Source organism: Colletotrichum gloeosporioides (genome assembly GCF_011800055.1).
Source record: "Colletotrichum gloeosporioides strain Lc1 chromosome Unknown consensus_84, whole genome shotgun sequence".
NCBI classification, from domain to species: Eukaryota; Fungi; Ascomycota; class Sordariomycetes; order Glomerellales; family Glomerellaceae; genus Colletotrichum; species Colletotrichum gloeosporioides.
The window spans coordinates 966,673-990,368 of record NW_025544729.1 but is presented as its reverse complement, the minus strand read 5'-3'; the positions used below and the strand labels follow the sequence as shown (position 1 = coordinate 990,368).

The following is a 23,696-nucleotide window of genomic DNA, read 5'->3' as shown; positions in this document are numbered from 1 at the left end:
TTCCCGAAAGACAAAGAAATTGTCAGATTAACTTCCATCAGTCTTGATTAGTAGTTCGGAGGAACCATAAACTATATCAAAATGACAGTTTGGTCAGTGCGTGCGTTCACGGATGATCGGCCGATTAGCCTGAACCTTTCGTTTTTCTTAATTGAGCCTCTCTTACGAGACCAGCTACATTTCCTGTATAGCATTACTCCGATTAAGGACGATAGCGGTAGAGACAACGATGGTAAATAGACAGTAGTAGAAGAATTATCAATGATGAAGGCAATAATGACGACGGAGGCAGTGGTAATATAGTGTCTATGTGAACCCGCAAGAAATTCAGTTGCTCTAGCACAGGAAAGTAGGCGTTCTTGTTCTTGTTCTTGTTCCCATTTTCAATTTCTCTGTTCTCATTCGAGTGTAACTAGGATTATTATGTGGGTAAATGGTAATAAAATGGCAAAGGCAAGATGGTATCATCAGATGAGCGATGCTGTCGTAAACCTTTTCCAAATCAACATGACGCTGAAACAACTTTTTTGGAGTCCCCTCCCTTCCCTTTCCCTACTTTCCTGGCCGGTGGTATCTTGATGCAAAAAGACAAAAGCCAGAAAAACCTCGCTGGGAAATCGAGGTCACATATAAAAGGCGTACATATATACACCTTCACACACTTTGGTGGACGGTTTAGACGGCGTTCTCGGCCTTGTTGCCGCTGGTCCTCGGGATGCTCGAGGGCCCGTTGACGGAAGGCGGCTTCTCGTTCTCGTGGCTGACGTATCCGTTGGTAAGGTCCTCAACGGGCTCCTCGGGCTCGTCGGCAGGCGCCGCAAAGGTCGGGGCGTACGCGCTCTTGGCGCGGATCTTGTGTCCCCAGATGTAGAAGATGACTGGAATAGGTGCAAGGACAACAGCGACGCAACCCAGGAGGGTCGAAGCGTACTCGATTCCCATGCCGTTGAACATGTAGCTCGCAAACAGGGGGAAACCGGCGCCGCAGAGGGAACGGAGAAAGGTGTTTCCAGCAATGGCGGAGGCAGCGAACATGAGATAGGCGTCGACCAAGTAGTTGAGGGCCTGGAGGAAGATCGACATGAGGCCGAAGCCGGTGAAGAGGCCGCTAAGGGTGGGGACGATCCAGTGGATGTCTGCGCGGTAGCCGGACCATCCGAACCAGAAGATACCGGCTGAAAAGAAGATGCCGCCAGCGATGACGCTGGGCAGACGCCACTCGGGAATGGGAACGCCGTTGTTGGCCTTGAGCTTGCGAAGATACCAGGGTTGCTGAAGGAGGACAGTAACACCGGCGATGAGTTGGCCGGTAATCATGCCGAAAAATGTCAGGCCCGACTGGCCAGCGTTGAAGCCGTGAATGCCGCGGAAGACGAAGGGGTAAGCCGTCAGGAAGAGATACAGGAGTCCGTAGATGAAGGCCATGTACACGGACAAGGCGGTGACGATGGGCTCTCCGAAGAGGAGGCGCATGGGACGAGAGAAGTTCTTGTTGACCAATTCCTTGAAGTCGACCTCGATTTCCTCCTGCTTGGCGTGAATGCCCCAGTTGCGAGTGCGACGGCGCAGCTCAGAAGCCTTGCTGACCAGGATAACAGGCGGGTATGTCTCCTCGAGGAAGAGCAAATCCAGACCGAAGGCGAAGAAGCCCATGATAGCCGCGAGGTACTCAGTCCAGCGCCAGCCAAGGTGGGACTCAACAATGTAGCCACCAATGAAGGGAGCCAACAGCGGACCGGTGAAGACGGCCATTGAGAAGACAGTGATAGCGCTACCACGGCTGCGGTTGTCGAACATGTCTGAGAACACAGCCGCGACGACAGCCAACGGACAGGCGCCGAAAAATCCAGCGAAGAACCGGGTGATGAGAATGGTCTGAAGATCCTTGGCGGTAGCAGTAGCAATAGAGAACACGGAGAAGCCAAACATTGCGAGGACCAGAGGCAGTCTTCTGCCCTTCAGCTCAGAAAGCGGCGCCCACAAACTAGGTCCAAAGGCGAAGCCCAAGACGTAGAAGGACACACCAAGCGTGCCGACAGTTGTCGACACGCCATACTCAATCGCAATAACCTGGGTTGCCGCGGAGAAGATACTGCTGCAGAATGCGGCTGTCATCGTGGTGAAGCCAAGCATTGCGGCTGTAAGTAACCTGCACGCCAAGACATGTTAGTGACGGCCCTGAGGTGGAGCGCGTGCGCGCATGGCGCACAGGATGTCATTGACTTACTTCTTCTTCAACGGCCAGTTCTGCGCGTGCAGGGGGTCGTTGGGCCCGTCGAATTCCACAACGTACTCCTCCTGTTCCGGCAACGGCGGCGGATACGGCTTGCCGGCGCCCATTTGCGGGAGCGGCCTGTTGGACTGCTTGCTCTTGATGCTGCGGCCGACGGTGTTAGAGTGCTGACTACGGGCCGTCGCGATGCGGCTCAGGGCCGTGGGGTGTCTTTCGAGGTCATTCTGAGTCGAGACACGGCTGATACCAGTGCCGGTGCGAGAGAACGGACGGCGGCCGGTGGAGACGGAGGACGCAGAGGATGAAGAGGATGCGGAGAGGACGCGCTCGATCTCGTGGCTCTCACGGCCGTGGTAGCGTTCGGGGGAGGCGGCGCGCTCGGCGGCCGCGATCTCGCGGTCGACTTCGTCCATTGCCATGTTGGACGGCCGATTGTGTTTCGAGAATTTGTGGTGTTGCTGAGAGAGAGAAGCGCAGATCGTTGAGGTGTATACTCTCTGTGCTAGAGCTTGTAGCTAAATACTAGCAGGTGCCGAGGAGCCGCGGATAATCCAATTGATTTCAAAGAGACCCCAATGCAATGCAGAGCTGTGTTGTACTGTTGCTGAGTAGTAGCTCGGAGCTATAATGTGGGCGGCGCGTGTTGGTGACCAGCTACGTCAGAGTAAAGTAATGGGATCCGATCTGAAGCTGTCAGAGTAGTGTGGGCGCCGGTCAGATTTTGGGGGTTCTAGATCGGTGGCGACGAGAGGAGAGCGCGCGCGGACTCTGGAGGAGGGGTAATAAACTGGAGATGATAAATGCGCGATCCAGAAGATAGCGATGGTGCGGCTTTTCGTCTTAAAGAGGGACGTGTTTTCGATGCTATCTGATTCAAGATGGGCGTGAAAAGTTCAGATGAAAAGGAGTTGGTTATTATTAGTGAGCGAGTGGTGGGTTCCGGTTTGTAAGTAGACAAGAATAGGTAAGCCAAGTCACCTAGTTGTACCAGGTTGCAAGTGGTGTATGGGCTATGGGGTACAATGAAAAGTGCGAAAAGGCCGAGGGCCAGGAGTTAGTCGGACGCAGGAGAGAAGGAAAAAAAATCGAATATGGCAACGAGGAATGACTCTCCTCTCAGCTGATTGGGAACTCGCAGTGCAAATCTCCCCGGTTACCAAGCAAGGGGAGGAAGGAAGGAATGGGTCACGGAGTCCCACTTGGGCTCCCAAGTCATGCCGGTTCCCTCTTTTTTCCTTTCCTTACTCTCAGCTTCAGGTAATCGGCAAGCAGCTCGGCACGAAAAATTGCTGAAAGAGACCTACACTTGGGAGAGTGGGTGGGCCCGGACGGGGCCGGAGGCGGCACCCGGCAATGGCCAGCACAAATGCTACATCGTAAATACCTAGGGTGGTGGTTGTAGGGAAGAGGACCCTAGCATGGGAAAAAAATATTCGGCCTACTACCGCACTTTTGCTTAGATATACGTAGGCCATTGAGGCGGTGTTGTTACAGACGTCCTAAGACTTGCCCACGGGTTCATCAAATATTACCAATTGGGATGGCTGTTGCGTTGACAAACTTCGGGTTCCCATGTTTTAGACTTCCATCATCCCAACGGGAAGGCAATCGCTTCGGCAATGGCTCACGGGAACAAATTAGAACAGAGTTTCTGCGGAACATTCCACAGTCCTCGGAAAGGCTCGAGCAACCACCAGCAATCTTGTAAACAAGAGTCGAGTCAAGCAGAAAATTAAAAAGATTGCTGGCAGATCTGCTGTTTCTTCCGTTTCCTTAACGCCCCGGAAACCAATCAATGTGCTGCCACACTACCGGTCGGATCCGAGGCTAGACGATGGGGCGGACTAAAGCCGGGTGATGTCATGTCACCGCAGCTGCAGCTGGACTTTGCAGTTAAGACACGGACGGGAAGGGGGCAAAAAGGAACGCGTAAAAAATTTCCACAGATGGGGCGAGGTTCTGGACCGCCTCCCTCAAACTTCGGCCCCGCGCGCTCGCCTTTCGGAACGATGCATCCACCACACACACACAGCCAAGATGCAATCGACTGACACTGAGGTCCCTTTTAGTCATCAGCCTTAAACGTCACCTTGCTTGACAATCGACACACAAGCTGCTGCACCGACTAAAACGTGGACGCCGCGCCACGGCATCCCCGCGAGTTCCATCATGCATACTCTCGGCCTCGGCTCGCGTGTTTACAGCGCCGCCGAAAGATGGAACTAGGGGTGGAAAGGATCCCGCTGGATCGGGTTAAGCCGCGCGCAATGCGATCTGCGAGTTGTGCAGCTTCACCGTTCACGCAGACCTAGCCGCCTACCGTCTGTCTTCCTGTAATCAAAATGATATAGGCCTCGGGAGGATTCGACAATGATACCTGATACGATTGTTCTCTGCTAGTGAAATTGAACAATACAAAAAGGACCATGATCGTGGATCCAACCTCCATTGCAAGCGTCCACCTTGCTGACGGCGCCGGGGCTCTTTCCGACCCTGCCACCGAGGCCCAACGCCCAGCCCAATGCCGCTTTTTACCGCTATCCGCTGGGCTCCCGATGGCCACCCCGGAGCGGAAGATGGAATCTTCGTCAGCCAGGGGTAAGAAAATTCCGAGCTGCATGGGTTGGATTTGGTATGTCTCCACCAGGCTCAAATTTCTAGAAAAATCTCGAATGCGCCATGCGTCGCTTTCCCGCGGCGATTGAGACACGGAAATATCAGGACGTTTCTTTGAACATATACAATAGTGTATAGATTTTGCGCGATGTATCGCTAAAGAGTCTAGTGTGAAGAGAAAAAGTCCATCCAGAGGGTCCCTCAAATGCAAGGGTCCCGATGCAAATGCAGGTCCACGGCAGATCGAGGCTATCGTCGGACCCCCCAGCCGTTCTCGAGCAGATTCGTCGCCTCTTCCAGGCTCAGTCCCGATGTCTCGGGATAGATCCGCCAGATCAGCCCGTATCCCACCATGCACACCAGGGCGTACAGCACGAACGTCCACGACGGACTCAGCGCGTCCATCAGTGGCAAGAAGGTCAGCCCAACGATAAAGTTGGCACCCCAATTCGTCGCCGTCGACACGCCGCTACCGATGGATCTCACGGCCAGCGGGAACAGCTCGCTTTGCATCCACGGCACATTGCCCAGCCCGAGCGCGTACGACGCGACGTACACCATGATGCTGATTAGAATCAGCACTGCGGCTCCACGGTCTCCGCCCGCTCCAGCCGCCGAGCCGGCTTCGGTGACTGCTACCGTCTCGGTCCGGAGGTCGACGAAGGAGAAGCCGTATGCTGACAGCATCAAGCCGGCAATCATGAATGGCAGGGAGTAGAGCAGAATCTTGCGCCTGCCGATGCGGTCGATAAGACACAGCGCCGCAACCGTGAACAAGAAGTTGGTGACGGCGACGCTGAGGGATGTAAGCGTTGGTGTTCCGAAGCCAACCATCGTGAAGATGGTAGCTGAGAAGTACATGAGCGAGTTGAAGCCGCACAGCTGTTGGAGGCCCTGAAGCAGGCATGTGATAACCAGCGCGCGTTTGTTTCTTGGGACTGCAAAAAGCTCTTTCCAGCCGCCCCACCATTCCAGGCGAGGCGTTCCCTCCCGTCTCATGACCTCTCGCTCGTCTCGGATTTCGATTTCGATCTCCTTGACCACAGATTCGGCAGCTCTCATGCCGCCGACGGTTGAACCGAGAACCTTCTCAACAACCTTCTTCGCCATCAGCGACCTGCCTACCATGACAAGCCACCTGGGTGATTCTGGCATGAACACCAGAATCGCGCATTGCAGGCCCGCAGGCAGAGCACCCAGGCCCACCATCCATCGCCACCCAGTCGACTTGTCGCCATAGACCGCAAAGGCCCATCCAATGATGTACGCGACCACTTGGCCCAGTGTGATGAACAAAACATTCATAGTCACGAGCCGGCCGCGGTGGCTGGCAGGGGCAAGTTCGGCGATGTACAAGGGGACCACGAAGCTCGCGGCACCAACTGCCGCGCCGACTATGGATCGGCCTAAGACCATGGTTGTCACCGTGCCACTCCATGCTTGCAACAAAGCGCCCACGATGAATAGGATATCAGCCACGAGTATCACGCGCTTGCGGCCAAGCGCATCAGCGACCACGGACGAAAAGGGGGAGACGAGCAAGGCAAACAAGGCAGTGCTGGAGGTAATGATGGACTTGTCGAATGATGTCAAGATTCGGTTCGAAAGTGAGGTATCGATGGAAACAAGCGTCGCTGAAATCACGCCGGTATCGTCTGCGCTCAACTGGGTCAGTACTGATTTGCTTCCAGTCTTTCAGCACAGGCCAAACGTACATCCAAACAACAGGCCGCTGATGCCGGCAGCAAACGTGAGGAGCCAAACAAAGAGACTCGGTCTCGACTGAGTGCTCTTGAAAGACTCAGGGAGTACGTCCGCCTCTTCGTCCTCGCGATAGTCCAGCTCGTCATCGCGGTCTGGACGACCGTCCATGAGCGGAGCTTCCATTGAATCGGGCATGTTGTTATTGTTGTAGACGCACCCGGCTGGGTGGCTGCTGGAAGGGAAAAAGGGGGTTTCAAAAATCGACCTGGCGCGTTCGAAAGAATGGAAAAGGCGGCCTTTCAAAAGGCCATGCTGGGGAGATAGTTTCGGCACCGTCGGTCGTCGTCAGAAGGGAGACAGTTAAACAGTTAAACAATGACGGGATGCTGGCCACGTTACTCCCTGAGAGCCGGGAGCTGGGGCCTGCGGGGCACTGGTCACCGGGCCCATGCATTCTGCCTGTTTGTCGGGTACACGGTCCACCACAATATCTGCGGTGGAGGGAAAGTACTCCTGTATCTGATCAAGGCCCGCGACCAGTCAGCTTCAACTCTCTGTGATTCCGAAACTCGGCAGCTGTTCACCGCCCTCCACTGTAAAGCACTGATCATTTCATGAGACGTCAACACCTTCCAGGTTTCTCTCACCTTGATTACTCAGGGCAATCAGGATCGTCAATCAGCGCCCAAGACTGCTACTAATATCGCGCTTATGTAATGCGGCTCGCGACAACAACCTCTGTCAAGGCGTCTCTCGTCCAAACTCCAGTTCTCCCGACTGTTTCGGTAGTCTCAGGTCGCGGCTCGGTCTTGCAGCTATGGCAGCCCGCAGGTCTAGATCAGACTTTCCGAGGCAGGAGTTGACAATGGTTCTCGTATCGACTTTTTGAACTTGATGCCCGTGTCAAATCGAGCCCAGCTGTATGAGTGGCAGATGTTGGCTGTCGTAGGGCTGAGTTGTGGCTGTTGAATACAACTTGGGGCGGATGAATTCAGATCCTTCTTAAGAGTGACTTGGACGCCAAGTACCGGTCTCAGGCGGAGAATGTCTGATATAGCAACAAAGGATTGTAGCGGAAAAGCATTTGGGCAGAAGGGAGGCCCCGGAGTGAAAGCAAGCGAATGATTCCTGCGGGCGCTCAGGGGAGTATGACCTTGCCAGCCAGAGGCAATGTCACGCGCTTGGCTCTTTTCGTAGACCGAAGGGCATTTGGCTGACTAGCCAAAGAGCCAATGAGCGGTGAGATCAGTGGCACGACAGCATTGAAACCTCGAAACTATCTGTGTAACTGTTGAACGACACAACAATGTTGCTTTGCAGGTCAATTGAAGATCGTGGTCCCAGCAATAGTGTCATGGGCTGCGGCGTCGCCAACGGCTTGAACGGCATCTGGTGACATTTGCTGCGTCGAGCGCCCTCAACGCCCGTTTTGCGCCTTCCAAGACAACGCTCCGGCCAATGAGACGAACAAGGGGTTCGAAATGTCTCCCGTGGCTTCCCGTGCCAATGGCCAAGATGACTTAACGCGCCTTGGCTCTGGCCTGGGCCCATTGCATACTCAACCAGGGTCTTCTGCGAACTTGAATGACTTCATCCGGACGTTGTCAACGGTTTGGCTCACGATGTCAGTTGACCGGTATGACTTGCCGAAAGGTTCGCTGAATCTGGAAACCGCAGCGGTGTTCGCAGAAGGTCGGGTCCCGATTCAGCCAGCCGATCGTCCTATAAGCTTGTTGGGCAAGGAATGGCGGGCTGTAGCTTGTCCCGTTGGACTCTCGGGCTACATTTACTCGTTGCGAGTTGTAACTCTGTCAGATGTCAGAGCAAGACGAGGCAGGGAGCTATTGCGGGCGAGACCTTTTCTCGCCCTGAGCTTACGAAATTGAATGTCGCCTCGGGCTTGCCAGGGTATATGCATTGGCTGTGCGGCCTGAACCCACACGTCGAAGACTTCGTGGAATGAAGCCGTTCTTTGTGATCTGTCAGTAGATGCGGCATGTGTTGAGCAGTCTGGGGGATCGTCCCCGGGGTGACTTCTGGAATGCTCGGAAGAGGACAGAAAAAGCGTGTCTCGGATCGATCTCGAAAAGGCACACAAGCTCATCAGATAAGCCCTCGGTTGATGTCATTCTAGATTGATGGGAAAGATGGGATAAGTTGGGGGCAGCATGGGCCAAAGCAAGAGGCAGATATTGAGGGTGTGCTGAGAAAGAAACAAGCTACCTTACGTGACCGGCTCCCGTCTGAGTTGTTGATGCGCTCCAGGAAGTAAGGTACTCGGCGGACAAGAAGAATCATCTAGATGAAGGTACCTGTACTTGCCCCGTGCAGTTGGTGCTTGGGGACGACCATCCAGTGGAGCCGGCTCGACCCCACTGGACCATGCCTGCCCGCAGTAGCACTCAACGTCCAGACCTCTTTGACTTTCAGAGGCGACCCTTCACCTGAGTTGGAACAGGGGACCTGTTGGCCGCCGTGCCGTCCTCGTCCTGCTGTCTGCATCTTGATCCTTCGCAACCTTGGAACTCCATCTTCGATTCAGACAACTTTCCTCCGCTGCCAGAGGCCCAATCAAGACCGCCGAAACTATTCTGAATTATCTATCGCGTCGATGACTTGCTGATAAATCAGGCCATCGCCCACTCAGACTGCAGCTTGTTGCCCGCCAACCCCCCCTAGCCGGTCTGTCGGCCGACGACATCGAACAATAGATGCGCGGTAGGCCTGCAGCTTATGGTTCTCGCGACATGTCCATTTCGATCATATATGGCCCAATGCAGAGTTTAGCCAAGACGGCGCCCAAGAACGGCAAGCACAAGTATTCGAATCCGACTATCCCAGGACACCTTCCCCAAGTCGGCGACCACCTTTGTCGGTGGTCACCGGATCGAATGTCTCTCTACACGTACGAAGCCGGAGAGCCTAAATTTACCACGGGAGCAAGACAAGAAGAAGAATGTGCAACGTTGGGTGTGATTTGGGAATCCTGGCGACGGCGACCAGCCTGCCGGTTCCCACCGCCGCCCTCCCGGCGGCCAGACTTCTCGAACGCCCGCTCGTCTGCGCCGTGCGGCCCTCCGATTTGTCTGTTGGCTGTGAAGGAAGCCTGTTCGCGGACCCTACGATTGCAGTTCCCCGCTGAGACAGGTCATTCTCGTGTCGCTGCTCGTCTCATTCTGCTCTTGCCTGCTTCCTCTCATTGCACGGCGCTTCCGGAGGTCGACAAAAAGCACTTTTGTTCAACGACCTGATCACCACAACGTCTGTACGACTCGGGAAGCAGTATCGGGTGGGGGTTAATCCTCCCAAGACCCCTAGCAGCCGCAATTCGCATTGGAAATACCCCACTAGCCCACGCCATAGCTGGACATGACGTTGATCTTCCCCTGATGGAGGGGTCCTCAAGCATCTCTGGCACAGCGTGCGAGAGTCAGGCAGAGGGTTGGCTGCGCGGGATTGGGAGCGTCACTGGTGTCGCGTGCAGTCAACAGCCTTCACAGCTTCAACGCATGCCAAGCTGCCTTCCTGGCTGTCTCCCACCAGACACGGAATAGGGGATTATTTTCCACACTCAGCATGCTGTGTACCCCAGCCGAGGGACGATCCTCGCCCTGCAGCCCCAGTCTACGCTACTTTCAGGCGGTAGTGGACGGTGCGTGTGACATCCCGCGAGCACAGAGACTGGCGTGCTGCCAAAAATGAGTGGCGTTTCTTGCAGGAATGACACCAAGGCGTTGACAACAGCCACTCAGACTCTACAGGTTCTTATCTTTCGTCCTATCGAACCAATGGACCACGCACTGATTCATGCGAGCTGAAGGGGTTAGAGTTACCTAGACAAGTCCTAAAGGCGGCGATAAGCCGGCAGACACAATAAGGTCTTGAAGCTATTCATCTACCAGATCGATCTGGCGATTGCTGACACGGCTTTAGCTTCAGGGAGCTAACACTAATAAACATCAGAACGCTATCTGCATCGGGGCTCTCTCCTAGACGACTGCAGGTCTCTTGGTCTGATACGAAGCCCCCTCCGTGGGGACGTGGGAAGCGTGGGAAGCGTGGGAAGGCTTTCAATGTAAGAGCTGAAGACTGGGAGATGAGAGTCAGCACACAGAGACAGGAGTTCTCGAAGGACAAGGCGAGCAACACCACAGATACTGGGCAGGGAAAGGTACAGTAGGTACATGTTGGCCGCAGTGGGTCATGTACACGGTACGGTGCAAGTGCCCGCAGAGACGCAAAGAGGCACGCGAGAATGAGACTGAAGGCTCATGCACCTGAGTTTGCGCCCGCAAGCCGGGGCTGTCTCGCTACGTTGAACCATGTCGGGGTAGCGCTTTCTGCCTCTGCTACCACTGCTAACCTTGTCCTCCGCTGTGCCGCCCGCTGCGTGCCCAAAGGCAAAAGCCAAAAAAACGCCCCATGCTAAGGCACCGACTGCCAATGGACTGTCTCTGTGTACGAATGTGCAGTGGACTGCGGAGAGGGCCATGAGGGCGGCTGGGCAAGTGCAGGCGGGTGCCGTGTTGCTGGAGACGGGCAGGCAGGGTCCTGGTGGGCGAGGTGGTGGATCGTTTTGGCGCTCTGGAAGAGGTTGCTGTTGGTGAGGTACTGCGCAGGAAGTACCCGTAGCCGTGTGTACCTACCACAGGGCGTGGAGGTAGGTACGTTACGTCGCCTGTCCATCCGTCAGTCAAGACAAGATGCGGCTTGCCTTGGCCTTGCCTTAGGTAAGTGAGGTAAGGGTAAGCTGCTTAGTGCTGTCTCCTCCCATTTACCTTTAACTGAGGCCTACCGAACCACCAAGTGGACGGACGGACTCTCGACATGGAACCGTCCTGACAAACCGACCCGACGCACCTCAGACCCCATGAAATTAATCCCGTTCCCGTACCGACCTGATCTGCTTCGTCTCAAACATAAACCTCACACACCTCCAAATTTTCATTAAGGCTGCTGCGAAGCCCTGCCCAGCCAGCTTCTCAACCTGCGCCGCCCAGCCTAGCCCAGCTCCCGAGTGTGAAGCTGATTCGGGCTTAAGAGCAAGGCACGCGGTTATGCAGCCTGCGTCGTCAGCGTCCTAGGCGGCAGGCACGTCAGAGCATTTCCAGGGGCAAGGAACGACGAAGCGACCCAAGGCGAAGGTTCCGTCCCATCGAGACGAGACGGCCGCTGATTTGCGTCTACCACCTACCTCCCATCTACCACTATCACCACTACTGACTGTTCAATATCCATCATGGGTCAATGGTGGGACACCGCGAGGATCGACGCTACCGTCACTCGGCAGTTCGTCTGCCAGTACCTTTTGCCCGACGAAATCGAGCGTCTAGACCGACCTCTGGCCTTCGGCGGGGGGCTGACTGACGGCACTTACTGGGACTGGATCGACTCCAAGGCCAAGCGCGTCTTCTTGATTCTCGTCGACCTCAAGATACCGGATCAAATATTTGGCATCATTGACGACTCGTGGGACGACAATGACCTCCCTGTTTCTATCGAGCATATCGAGCGCCTGAGGTTAACAGCCACCAAGGACGACAAAGTCGAGCGCAAGTTCTTCATCCGCCAGTTCAATTACCTGCTGAAGCCCTTCCAACGGGGGGACCACGTTGTCTTCAACGACTACGAAATCGTGCCCCTTGATGTGATCGAGCGCCGGACGGCCGGGAACACCGCCGTCGAGAAGGTACTCCTGCCGAACTGTCCAGGGCTGGTCTTTTACCGGCGCCGGATCCCCATTGGGAACGGCCCAAGCCAACTAAGTCGAGGAGAGTTTATCGAAATTATCAACAGCATCAGAGGGGTCCAGAATGACCACTTGGTCTCTTATTATGCTTCTTATACCCAGCACGGAGCTGCATACGCTCTCTTCACGCCTGCCACGGACTCTAACTTGAAGTCCTTTCTCGGCAACACCCCATCCAATTTCAAGAACTTTCCCAAGAAAGAACGGAGGCGGATGGTGATGAACTGGATCCTGTGTCTCGCCGACACTCTTGCTTACCTCCACAGCCGAAGGCTCTCCCACGGAAATATCAAGCCCTCGACCATACTCTTTACCAACCAGCTGCACATCTTCTACTCTGATTTCACGAGACTAAACCCCACGATTCTTGCCGGGTATTCCGATAAGAACTCATTCGACCGGGAGTCGTACGACTATGCCGCGCCAGAACAGTGGTTTCGTCCAAGCGGCGGCCCGACCAGTCCGATGGGTCGAAAAGCGACTTTGGCCATGTCGACGTCTCCAGAAACGCACACCAACTTCTCTATTCCCAGGAGCGACAACCCCAGCAGTCCGAACGCAATGCTGAGCATGCCAAACCCCCAGCTTAGCCCGCAAGCTGCTGATATTTTCTCTCTCGGATGCGTTATTCTCGACCTCATGAGTTTCCTCGTCAAGAAGACGACAAAGAGCTTCGCAGCCCACCGTGCTGCAAAGCACAAGTCTCCTGGCCGAGGAGGCGCTGTACTAGACTCTTCATTCCACAAAAACTTGGGCCAAGTCGAGTCCTGGATGTCCACGCTAGCGAAGGAAGCGTCAAAGAAAACGTCCGAGTCCGAAGGCGGAGCCGTGTTCAAGGGTATCGTCCCGTTGATGCACATCGTCGCACGCATGCTGTCCGCGAATCCCAACGACCGTCCCCCAGCGTCCGAGGTGCAGACACAAATCTACCAGATTCTGACGAAATACTGCGACATCACCGAACCACACTGCGTCCATCAGTATGGAGGATGGGACTTTGGCATGTCGCAACTACGCATCCAAGCCGTAAGCCCCAGCTCCGAGCTGATGCCCCAGCCTATTCGGCAGAACTCATTGTCTCAGCCATCACGGCGAGACAGCGGAAGCCTGAGTGGAAGTATCAGTCCACGAGGTCTGGCCCACTCGAGGACAAACAGCAGCGGCGGCATGTCGAACAACAGTGGTATCAGTAGTGCGGCGAGCAGCGAGCATGACCAGGACCGAGAACTCGGGGCTGGGTTCACTGCCTTGCGGAACATCCGGGTACCACCGGTGAGATCGCCGGGGCCGTGGGACTCCAGCCCCGCTGTTCCGGGCAGCCGGGGCGACCAAGCCCCGGTGTACTGAGATGGGTTGAGAGAACGTTGTGGGATAGTAAATGGCGCCAAAGCAACTATGCAGTCGTCGGTGATTTGGAGTTCATTCTTTTTCCCTCATTGGGTTGGCGCAGTTGCGATATCGATACCATACCAGGTCACCTGGGTCTTGCATCAGAATCTCTCAAGTAGATAAAAAACGGAGGAAGGCGTCCACTACTGGGAGGAAATCTTGGAAAATATTTGCGTATTTTTTCGGGTGTTTGTTTTTGCTCAGCGATACCTCTGCCGCGGTTCCTTTGACGCAGGCAAAGTCTGTAACACCCTGTCGGAGCAAAGTAGGCGAAAATGGAAATGTGCCGTTTCCTGAGAGACCTCTCTGATGTCTGATTTGTAGCGACTACCAGTTGAACATACTTGCTTTTTTTTCTTCCCTTCTCGTCCCAACAATGTCGGAAAATGTCGTGAAAGAAGCAAAGACAACCGACTGGCTGTGATGAGCCTGAGTTCGTTCGCATGAGGGAAATACTACGGGAGGGAGTGTGCACCCATGAATGCAGAAGGAACAAGCTGTCCAAGCAAGATCCAGCCAGATGGACTGACCATCCCTTTTGTAAAAAGGCACTCTCCTTCTCTCTCCCATATGCACGCGTAACTACAGGGAAGGGCGAATCCGACGGCCTCCGGGGGAATCGCTGGCGCCGCCGCAGCTATGGCATTATCTGTACCACCTGTTACGTGATGCTATTTCCTGCCGAATGGGCAGTTTACATGACAAACAGAAAACCAAAGAGGCTCGGCAGGGGCCCCGGAGGCTTTTCCCGCGGGGGGGCCACCGCTGCACTATTACCACCGTGGTGGTGGTATTCGTAACGGTGCTGCGTTTATTCTGCCCAGTTACCTGCCTGGTGAGCGTTGAAAAGCATTACGTTAGGTATTCATCAGTTCGTAGAGGTGACGCATCTTGTGGATGAGATGGCTTTTCCATGTGTTCTGGCGTTGAGTCGGATAAGGCTGCCCATCAGCAATGCCAGGCGGTTGACGGCGCTGCAGGGAAGTCTATCAGCGACCTCTGAGCTCCTGCACGCACCGGGGGCCTACGGGAACTTGTGTTGCTGCCACAGAAGCCAGCGCTGAAGAAGTAGCCCGTCTCGACTTGCGGCCAGCAAGGGTCTGAGCCCAGAAGCTTTTCCGATTCAGCTTGTGGCGGCTTCTTCGCCTGTTTCTGACCATGCGGAAGGATCTCTCTCTGGAGCGTGCGGAAACAGCATTTTGACGAGCGTCTCGGCGAGAGGAGAATAGTAGAGCGACAAAGTCTCGAATTCACCTTCTCGCTGACCTTGGCTGTTGGGGTCCGGCAGCTTCGGGTCGTGGTGCGGTAGGGAGGGGGCCATCTTGACCGGCCTCGGTGTAGAGCTTGCCCGACATTGAAGCTCTCCGCATTTTGGCTCTGCCGTCTTCTGTGTCCTAGGAAAAGCCAAGACAATGCGTTGCGAATACCAGACGACTAATGAGAGCCTTTGGATCGTCTAGTCTCGTTCGGAAAGAGCCTGTAGTGCGGTGTGTCGTCGATTTCGTTATCGTCGCCAACGCCGAGACCAATCGACCTCGAGGAGCACGCCGTTCGCTTGGCCTCGTAGACCCTTCTTATTCCCCGTTGGTCCCCTTCCCGGTGTCGACATCGACCCCGCCTGCAAGCCTGAGTCGCTCTGGCAGACGCGGGGTGAATTTTCGGACGGAGGGTTGAGTCGGATGGTGTTGTCGAGGGGGTTCATTCCACGTTTCAGTGTATGCAAGACGCCGACCAACGAGAAGCGTATGTGTTTGGCATTTCCGCTTTCATCTGTGATCGAATGATGTTATGGAGTCGGGGTATCGACTTGGTTGCAAAGTCTCACATTGATCGAAAGATGCAATCGGTGTTACCATTGTATCTTCCTTTTGCTCGTATCAGTCATCCGGCACGAAGCCGAGTTTGCTTCAATACTTTTTTCGTTTGTTGGTTGCCTGGACGAATGCGAGACATCATATGGATGTATGCGGCGCATATGCTGCGAGACGTGTCACCGATGCAGCTGACGGCCCACCGCATAGGGTTGAAAGGCCTCTCCCTCTCGGCATACAAACACTCTCCAGCACCATTATGGTTCAACGGACAACAGCGAGCGAATGCGACAGGCGATGACAGTCGCGGTGGAGCCGAGGAGGCTCCCAAGAGACACCCAACAATGGGGATGCTGCAACAACGGAGTCTCCCGGGCGTCGGACTGCCTCACAGAGTTGCAGTGACAGGGAACAACAGCTTTTGCCCGGATCCACCGGTGACGTTGAGCCTTGAAGCGCCCTCTTTCTGCTCGGTTTTTCTTCCCCGCCTGCTCACTTTGACATTTGACCCTTGACGAGCCCAAGTGCTTCTCAAACGAAACAGCCGCCTGAGTTTCTGGTATCTTTTTTTGCAATCACCGTTGCAACGGCAGCGGACAAGGATCGAGAGCAGAGGATGGAACCAGGGTTAAGCTTACCCTGGTTCGCGTCAAGAATTGCCTGACTGCAGAGCCAAGAGGGATTTGAATGGGACGCTACGCTGAGTGCGTTGCGTCATATTCATTATGACAGAGACGCTATCAGCAGGCCGCCGCCTTTTTTGCCGTGTTGCCGCCGTCGTCCACCATTGGGGGCCGTGAGGAATAGAAGACAATTTCAAGCCGTGCCCTAAATGTGGTGTAAGTGTCGCTAATCTGGGCGATGCCCCCGTAGGCCGGTCCAGATGAGAGCAGGCGAGGTGGAACAGAATTAGAGCAGACCGAGGAGGAGATTAGGTCGTCGCGTTGCCATGAGTTTCAAGCTAAACACAGGCGGGATTTTCGCCGTTGAATTGGTTGCCCCCAGTGAACAAGGACAGGCCGAGAAACAAACTGATTGTTGGGCCCCTAGAGCGACATGACTCTTGATTGAGAACATGGTAACTTGAAAGAAGGAAAATGCCAAATAGCAGCGTGGCGATTAAGAGATGCCGCTGTTGGCGTTTGTCGTCCGTCTTTTGGTGCTTTTTGCCGGGACGCTAAAAGCTCTCCTGGCTGATAACCTAGCACGCATCAGTGAGAAAGCTCGGTCCGTTTCCCGGCCCCCCGACTCGTGGCGAGGAAGTAGCTGCGTGAGGCTATCCTTAGCGGAACAGGACACGACAAGCTGCGGGCCAATATTCGGGTTGGGACAGCAATGGTGCGGGTTGGTTGGACAGCTATCAGAGACGGTGTGGCTTCGGGTGGGTGGCGCGCGGCCTCCGTCCGTGGTCGTCGTGGGGGGATACAGGAAGAGAACAGCAAGTTTTGACGACGATCGCGATCTTTTTTTCCCTCTTGATCGGCGTCGCCTTAGGTAACGTGAGGTTATTCCGCTCAATTCCCTCTCCCCGCTCTGTCGGACGGCATGTCTGAATACTGGAGAACGGGAGAGGGAGGCCAGGAGGAGCGGAAGGGTTCTGGGGAGTCCATCAGCCCTGGAGAGAAGTCGTCATATTCCATATCCGTCGAGTAGGCCGAGAGACGCGTCGACGTCTTGCAGAGTCGCATGGTGGCAGAGTGTGGCTGCCTGCTTACTGCGGCAGGCTGGTTGTCTTGCGTCGAGGCAGGCAGGCTCGTTGCCCCCAATGAGGCCGTCCATGTCGCAAAGAACCAGTCAGATTCTGCGAGTTCGCGGCCGGGCGAGGGCGACAATCAAGATGCCTTAGCTTGCCCCCTGGCCCGCCGCCAATGGCACAACATGGCGCACCTCCACTGATCCAGACCCAAGCAGCCGCCCTTGTTCAGTTGCTTCAAGCTTGAACTCCTGAGTCCTTGTTCGTTTTCGCCCTCTTGTCGCACCCCTGTTGCCGGTCGTTTTCACCCTGGCCGGGTCGTCGCTAGCACCACAGCGAGCTCCAAGCTCCGACTCCTGCCTTAGTGTCAAGTAGGCATTTTTCTCTCTCATTCGTTTGGCCCTCCACGTGTGTGGAGAGGTGGGATGCGATTCCAAAAAGAGAAAGAGAAGAGCGATGTGAGAAGGGCGACAGGGGGAGTGGGAAAAAATAACCAGGGCCATGTTGTTCTTGCTCATTCGGAGTGTGTCCCGCGTCGAGCGCACCAGCAATAAAACAGCTTCTGTTCCCCATGCGATTGTCAGTCACGTCACTCGAACCGAAGTTGCTCACCTACGATATTCCAGGCCTTCTTGCCTTCAAGGTTGCCCTTTCCCGCCTCACCTTGACAGTTCTTCAGCGTGGTTGCTTCGATTGTGAGGTTCCGCCTGATTGTCGTTTTCGTCGAGAAGGCTCCTTGGGTCAGTCGTTGCGCAGTTGTGGCAGTAGCCTGCAACGGAAGGAATACGTATTGGGGGTTCAGCTTTGGGATAATCGCAGGGAAGGAAGGGCCAGAGACACCAGCAAGGACAAGGAAAGAGACGCCAACAACGGCAACCACAACCACCACAGACGACAGTCGCTACCTGTTAGGCCTACCTGTATGCCTTGCGAACATTGCTGTTGCTTAATTTATTTTAAGCGTCTCTCGTCGGAAAAATCACAACAATCCTAGACACCAACATCACCAACTTGGACTTGCACGCTTTTTTGGACCTGTTCTTTTTGGGGCCACAGCATTTAAACATCACCGATCATCGAGCCCTCAACTCTTACGAAACTTGCTATCACTAGCCGAAGCTTGTCGTCAGCTCGAACTGCGGATCGTTCCTCACCATGCGAGTCGCTAGCATCTTCTCGGCGGTGCTGCTTGGCACAGCCGCAGCGCTCGCACCTATTGAAATCCTCGGCAACAAGTTCTTCGACGAGAAGGGCAGACAATGGTTCATGAAAGGTACGTGCCAACCGTTCGTCTCCGTCACTTGACTCGTTTCTGTGCCCTCTGCCGCCTCCGCCCCAATTCGTCGTCCTCGTTTACAGAACGTTGCAAGCTGACGCCATCTGCAGGCATTGCCTACCAACTGAGGCCAGGTTAGCCCAGCTCAACCCTTTGCACACTTACACAGCATCCCCTCTAACATGAAGCTTGTTCAGATGATCCGCTCGTCGACACCGAGCAATGCACCCGCGACGCGGACCTCATGAAAACCCTGGGCACCAATGCTATTCGTATATACCATGTCGACCCCGATGCTAACCACGACGGTTGCATGGCTGCTTTCGACAAGGCTGGCATCTACACCCTCATCGACCTCGACACTTTTGACTCTTATATTCTTCCAGTAAGTTTGACCTCAACGCAGCCAAGAGCTCCCTTGCTGACGCGTCTTGTAGAATACCCCCTACTGGAACGAGACACAGTTCAATGCGTACGCCAAAGTCATGGACGTCTTTGAGAAATACGACAACGTCCTCGGCTTCTTCGTTGGCAATGAGATCATTGCGCTTAACAACCAGTCTCAGGTTGCCCCTTTCATGAAGGCTGCTGCACGCGATATGAAGGCCTACCGCGACAAGAAGGGTTATCGCAAGATTCCCGTTGGCTACTCTGCGGCCGATATCGCTGAGTTGCGACCCATGCTGCAGGACTACCTCACCTGCGGTGGTAAGCCAGAGGACAACATTGACTTCTTCGGACTCAACTCGTACGAGTGGTGCGACCCCAACACCTACAACACATCCGGTTACGCAAACCTCCAGGCCATGGCTGAGCAGTTTCCCGTTCCCATCTTCTTCACTGAGACGGGATGTATCACCGGCGATGGCCCGCGGACTTGGGACGACCAAGATGCCATCTTCAGTCAGCCCATGGTTGATGACTGGAGCGGAGCAATGGTCTACGAGTGGATCTATGAGGAGAACCGCTACGGTATCGTGTCTTATGGCCCTGAAGTTTCCAAGACGATTACCACCGGCGATGTTTACGACGGCTTCACCCGCAAGGGCACTCCGATCCCTCGTTCTCCAGAGTTTCAGAATCTCCAGTCCAAGTGGGCTAGCATCACACCCAACGGTGTCATGAAGTCCGACTACAACCCAAGCAGTGTCTCTACCCGAGAATGTCCAAAGGCCACCGGCGGCTGGCTTGTTGACGGCAATGTCGCCCTGCCTAGTCTCGGGGAGACCTTCAAGGGCAGCTACTCTTCGACGCCAACAGCGGAGCCTGGTGCAAGCACGTCCGCCTCTGGCTCTGCAGCGCCGACTGAATCTGCCAAGTCCTCGGCCCCCGAGAGGCCTTCAGGTTCCGGCACCAAACAGATCGCCGGCATGGCAATCGGTCTTGTCGGTGTGATGATCTTTTTCACCGTGTGGATGTAACCCGCACACGGAAATCACTTTTCTCTACTTGTAAATTTTGAACATACACTTTCACGATGGACGGAATCACGGCTGATACCCACTTGGCGAAGACACGATACCTTTCTTTTTTCTTTCTACGGCATGGCATTTGCATACGGCGTTGTTGTTCTGGCAGGCGTACAGGTGCAGCCTTATGTCGACTTGTACACACAAGTCGGTGCGGCGAAGGAGCCACAACATGTGCTGGTGCCCTGAACACGATGGGTTGGAGTATTGCTTCGGATGCTTTCTGTTCTGCATGGATTGCGAGCAGGTTTAACGACGGTTTAATCGATAATACCCGGGTGGAAAAAAAGAGATACCCAGGCGTTGTTTACGAGAATACATAGACAATAACGGACTTGGCTTCAAGCCCTTTCAATGGATTCTGTCTACACGCACGATCGTTGCTCCTTCCCATCTTGTGACTTTTTGCTAGGACAGATCAATAGTCTCGCCCTCCTTCTTTATGTGGCATGTTTGGGGGAAGGGAGGAGCCCGGCTCATGACTACGAAGGACTGGCCATCAGGCGATTTCGATGGTGAGAACCTGTCTTTGGAACCTCGCTTGTCTTGGGCATCAGCCATCGCCATCTCAACATCATCTTTCTAAGTATTGGTTGACACTTCAAGCAGAAAGAGCGGGGTTGAGTCGGTCCTAGATGACAACAGCTGTCCGCAACGAATCCGAGGACATGTAAAGTCGTCGCTCGCGAGCCATAACTTACCCATGCCATCAAGAAGAAAGAGCAGGTGAAGCATGAGCGAGCTAGACTCGTTAACAGCAAGAACTATCCACGAGGCTTGCCAAGATGAATATCTCAATTTGGATCCTAGGTAGCTTGCCTTTGGCATCCACCACCGTCAACTCTTCAACACCTTCCGAAGTACTGTTTGACACTCCGAGCAGGAAGAACACTCGGCTATTGTGCAGAAGACAAGTGCCATCCACGATGCTTCCAATGATAATTACCTAAGTCTGGGTCCGATTCGTTACGTTCATGTTGTCGACATCTACCGTCGTCAACAACGTCGCCATTTGAATTGTTTGGATCATACCCTATCGCTGTCGATATTTGCAGCTGCCACCTCTTCCCGCCGTTAAATCTATCTGCATCGGAATGGGCGACGCTACTCCTGACCCCGAAAAGCACATAAGAAGACGAATGCACAGGGCTTGGCTCAAAGGCTTCACCAACGGCATTTGTGCTACCGCCGCGATATCCTGCGTCGTTCTCGTTTCATGGGGGCCAATCGAGAATCACATAGAAAAGCACTGTCCTCAAGACAATGCCACATCTTTACTCAATACCAGCTTGCGGAGCACTCCTATTCTTTTTAACAACACTCTTGCAACAAATGAGACGTCCATTAGCGTCCAGGAGAAACCTCGACCGCTTCTCATGAGCATCAGTAATACCGGTTTTGATTCTGGATGCATGTGCGAGACCAACGTCGGGGACGGCGATGTTCTAATATCCGCGGGGGCATCTGAACAGTGGGCAAGAGACAACGTATTGCCATGGGTTGCAGCTTGGATCGCGTGGCAAATCATCGAAAATGCTTAAGGGACCGAGATATCAAGCAGTCATAGGGCAGTGAGGGGCATGAATCGACGTTATGGATTAGGGGGAATATTACGAGTTGAGGGACGAGAAAGGTCCTGGTGGTGCAATAGAGGCAATGGCCATGGCAGCAACACTGCTTTCGAGGTCATTCTTAGGGTGTATGCTTACTTGGAATAAGAAAGACTTCTCGGAAGGTAGACGTTCCTTCACGGAAACGACTGTCCCCTCAATGCCGGTTTAGTAGGCTCTCTCGATACAAGGCAAAACAGAAGACCTGTTGGCAGACTTCCCCGGCATTTCTTCTTTTGTGCTCTCCTGCGTCTTGGTGGCCTGTTTTATGTCAATCCCGTCCCAGGCTCTGGGCAGCTATGATGCTTCTACGCAGCTGAATGGTCACCCACAAGCTCTAACAGCTCGACATGAGGGGCTGCTCAGTGTAAGCTGCAACAGCACATGGGAGCTGATTTCCCAAGTGGGACGGTGTTGTCGTCGGCGTAGTTGTTCTTGTATGTCGTTGGCCCGCGGGGGTGAGCATTGCGTGTGACAGGCAGGGGGGATGATGGGAAACGGCAGAAGGGGGCTGAGTAAGATCCATGGTCTCTGGAGCCAGTCGCAACCCGAGAAGGAGGTTTGACGGATTGCTTTTTTTGTAAGAGGGGATCGCCGCGGGTGGCATTCACGTCAAGACGCCTGTCATCATGCTAACCGTGTGGGCACGGACATATCTGAGATCCAATGGGGGTGTGCAGTCGATTGTGTCAAGGTGCCATCGTAGGAGATGTCGATGGTTGAGTATGCCTTGGGGCATAGATAATGGTATTATGACAGACCGACCATGCGAGTTTCTTCTGGTTGTGTATCAAGATTGCTGCTCCGCTCGGCATCTTGCCCATAAGATGGACACGACGCTACACATGATGATCTTGATGAAAACGAGGTTTCCGTTTTTCTGCTGGCAGGCGGCATAACGTCGCCTTCAGATCTGCCTGCTGTCACGGATCGGGTCGATCTTAATGTTTTCGAATTGTTCGATATCTAGAAGGCATCCAGAAACACAGGCCAGCCGTGTTTTCCTTCGTACATCTTCATGCGAGAGAAAGCATGTCTACTCGTACACACAAGGTGATGACTTGTACCAGTTCTTGATAACTGCAGTCTGTCATTGACAGCTGATCGCGCGCGGGAAGATGGGAAGCACACTAGAACGAAAATGCCCGAACGACGGGCCTTTCTGTCAGAATGCCAATGCCGCGCTATTGAGACTTGGACGTGGCAATATTGGTGATATTTGACATTCGGTATTGACGCTGGGTGGGCAGGTTTCATGTTTTGCTTGGCCGGGGAACGTTGTCGGCCTTCGGTGAGTGCCATTGTCAGCGGGGACCAGGGGGGGTTCTGGGAGCCAGAGCCAAAGAATGCAGTGCAGCGCAGGTCGAGAAAATGGCTCGTGTACTTTATCTCGAGGGAAGAAGGTTTTGAACATGAGGCGACCCGATTTTCTGTCGTTCCTTTCGGGTGCCGAGAGATGACAAAAACAGGAAATCTGAACCAACTTTGACTTTGGGGCTGACTTGACGTGACGGAATCTTGTCCTATTCTCGGTAACCTTATAGGGTGTGGATTATAGGACGAAGAAAGATTGGATTGGACGGGTGCCGCTAATCAAGAAAGGCAGTTTTGATGGTGTTGTTGTTGTCGTCGAATTCGAAGCCGGCTCATCAGAGTCTGAGCGCATCGTTTGAATCTCCAGATTTTCTTCTTGACGAGACGCACTGGCGATCTGATCACCAGACTGGGACTGCACCCACAGTCCCCCAAGCCCTAGGTGACCCCGGCTTTGTTTCCTTCGTCTTGTCTTTTCTTTTTCCTTTCTCGGATCCCCTTCTCTCCCTCGGTGCGACTGAGCCGGATCGTTGGCCCTAAAAATACGTGACTGGAGAACCCCGAGTCTGAGCTGCGTTGAGTCGAGGACTTGGCAACAGACAACAAGGACACACCACCAGCGAAGAATGCATACGGTAGAGTGAGAACGAGGGGGAAACCCTCCAAGGAACGGGTTTAGAAAATTCTGGGGCCCGTCACAAAAAATTCTCTCAGTAGCAACATAAACTCCTCTGGCCATCCACATCAACTGACACTCTGATCTTATACCTTGGCCGGATGCTGTTATACATATATGCAGCACAAGTCATGGGCGATGCCAGCGGGCACCCGC

General features: G+C 54.3%; 4 protein-coding genes across 4 annotated transcripts; 3 read left to right on the top strand and 1 right to left on the bottom strand.

The window, feature by feature from the left end:
* Positions 1–675: 675 nt before the first annotated feature.
* GCG54_00002347 (putative transporter C36.03c) lies at positions 676–6,865 on the bottom strand (the record flags this gene model as incomplete). The annotated part of the gene is made up of 4 exons (XM_045402441.1): positions 676–2,149; positions 2,228–2,730; positions 5,111–6,504; positions 6,565–6,865. Coding segments are annotated over 4 exons (3,672 nt in total), but the record flags the coding sequence as incomplete, so codon positions are not given.
* A 4,927-nt stretch (positions 6,866–11,792) lies between these two features.
* GCG54_00002346 (uncharacterized protein) lies at positions 11,793–13,649 on the top strand (the record flags this gene model as incomplete). The annotated part of the gene is made up of 1 exon (XM_045402440.1): positions 11,793–13,649. One exon carries the CDS (start codon positions 11,793–11,795, stop codon positions 13,647–13,649), a length of 1,857 nt encoding a protein of 618 aa, XP_045258802.1.
* Positions 13,650–18,350: 4,701 nt separating this feature from the next.
* Positions 18,351–19,892, top strand: GCG54_00002345 (1 3-beta-glucanosyltransferase gel3; the record flags this gene model as incomplete). The annotated part of the gene is made up of 4 exons (XM_045402439.1): positions 18,351–18,468; positions 18,582–18,605; positions 18,669–18,856; positions 18,909–19,892. The coding sequence occupies 4 exons, from the start codon at positions 18,351–18,353 to the stop codon at positions 19,890–19,892; spliced, it is 1,314 nt and encodes a 437-aa protein (XP_045258801.1).
* A 1,142-nt stretch (positions 19,893–21,034) lies between these two features.
* Positions 21,035–21,481, top strand: GCG54_00002344 (uncharacterized protein; the record flags this gene model as incomplete). The annotated part of the gene is made up of 1 exon (XM_045402438.1): positions 21,035–21,481. One exon carries the CDS (start codon positions 21,035–21,037, stop codon positions 21,479–21,481), a length of 447 nt encoding a protein of 148 aa, XP_045258800.1.
* Positions 21,482–23,696: the final 2,215 nt, after the last annotated feature.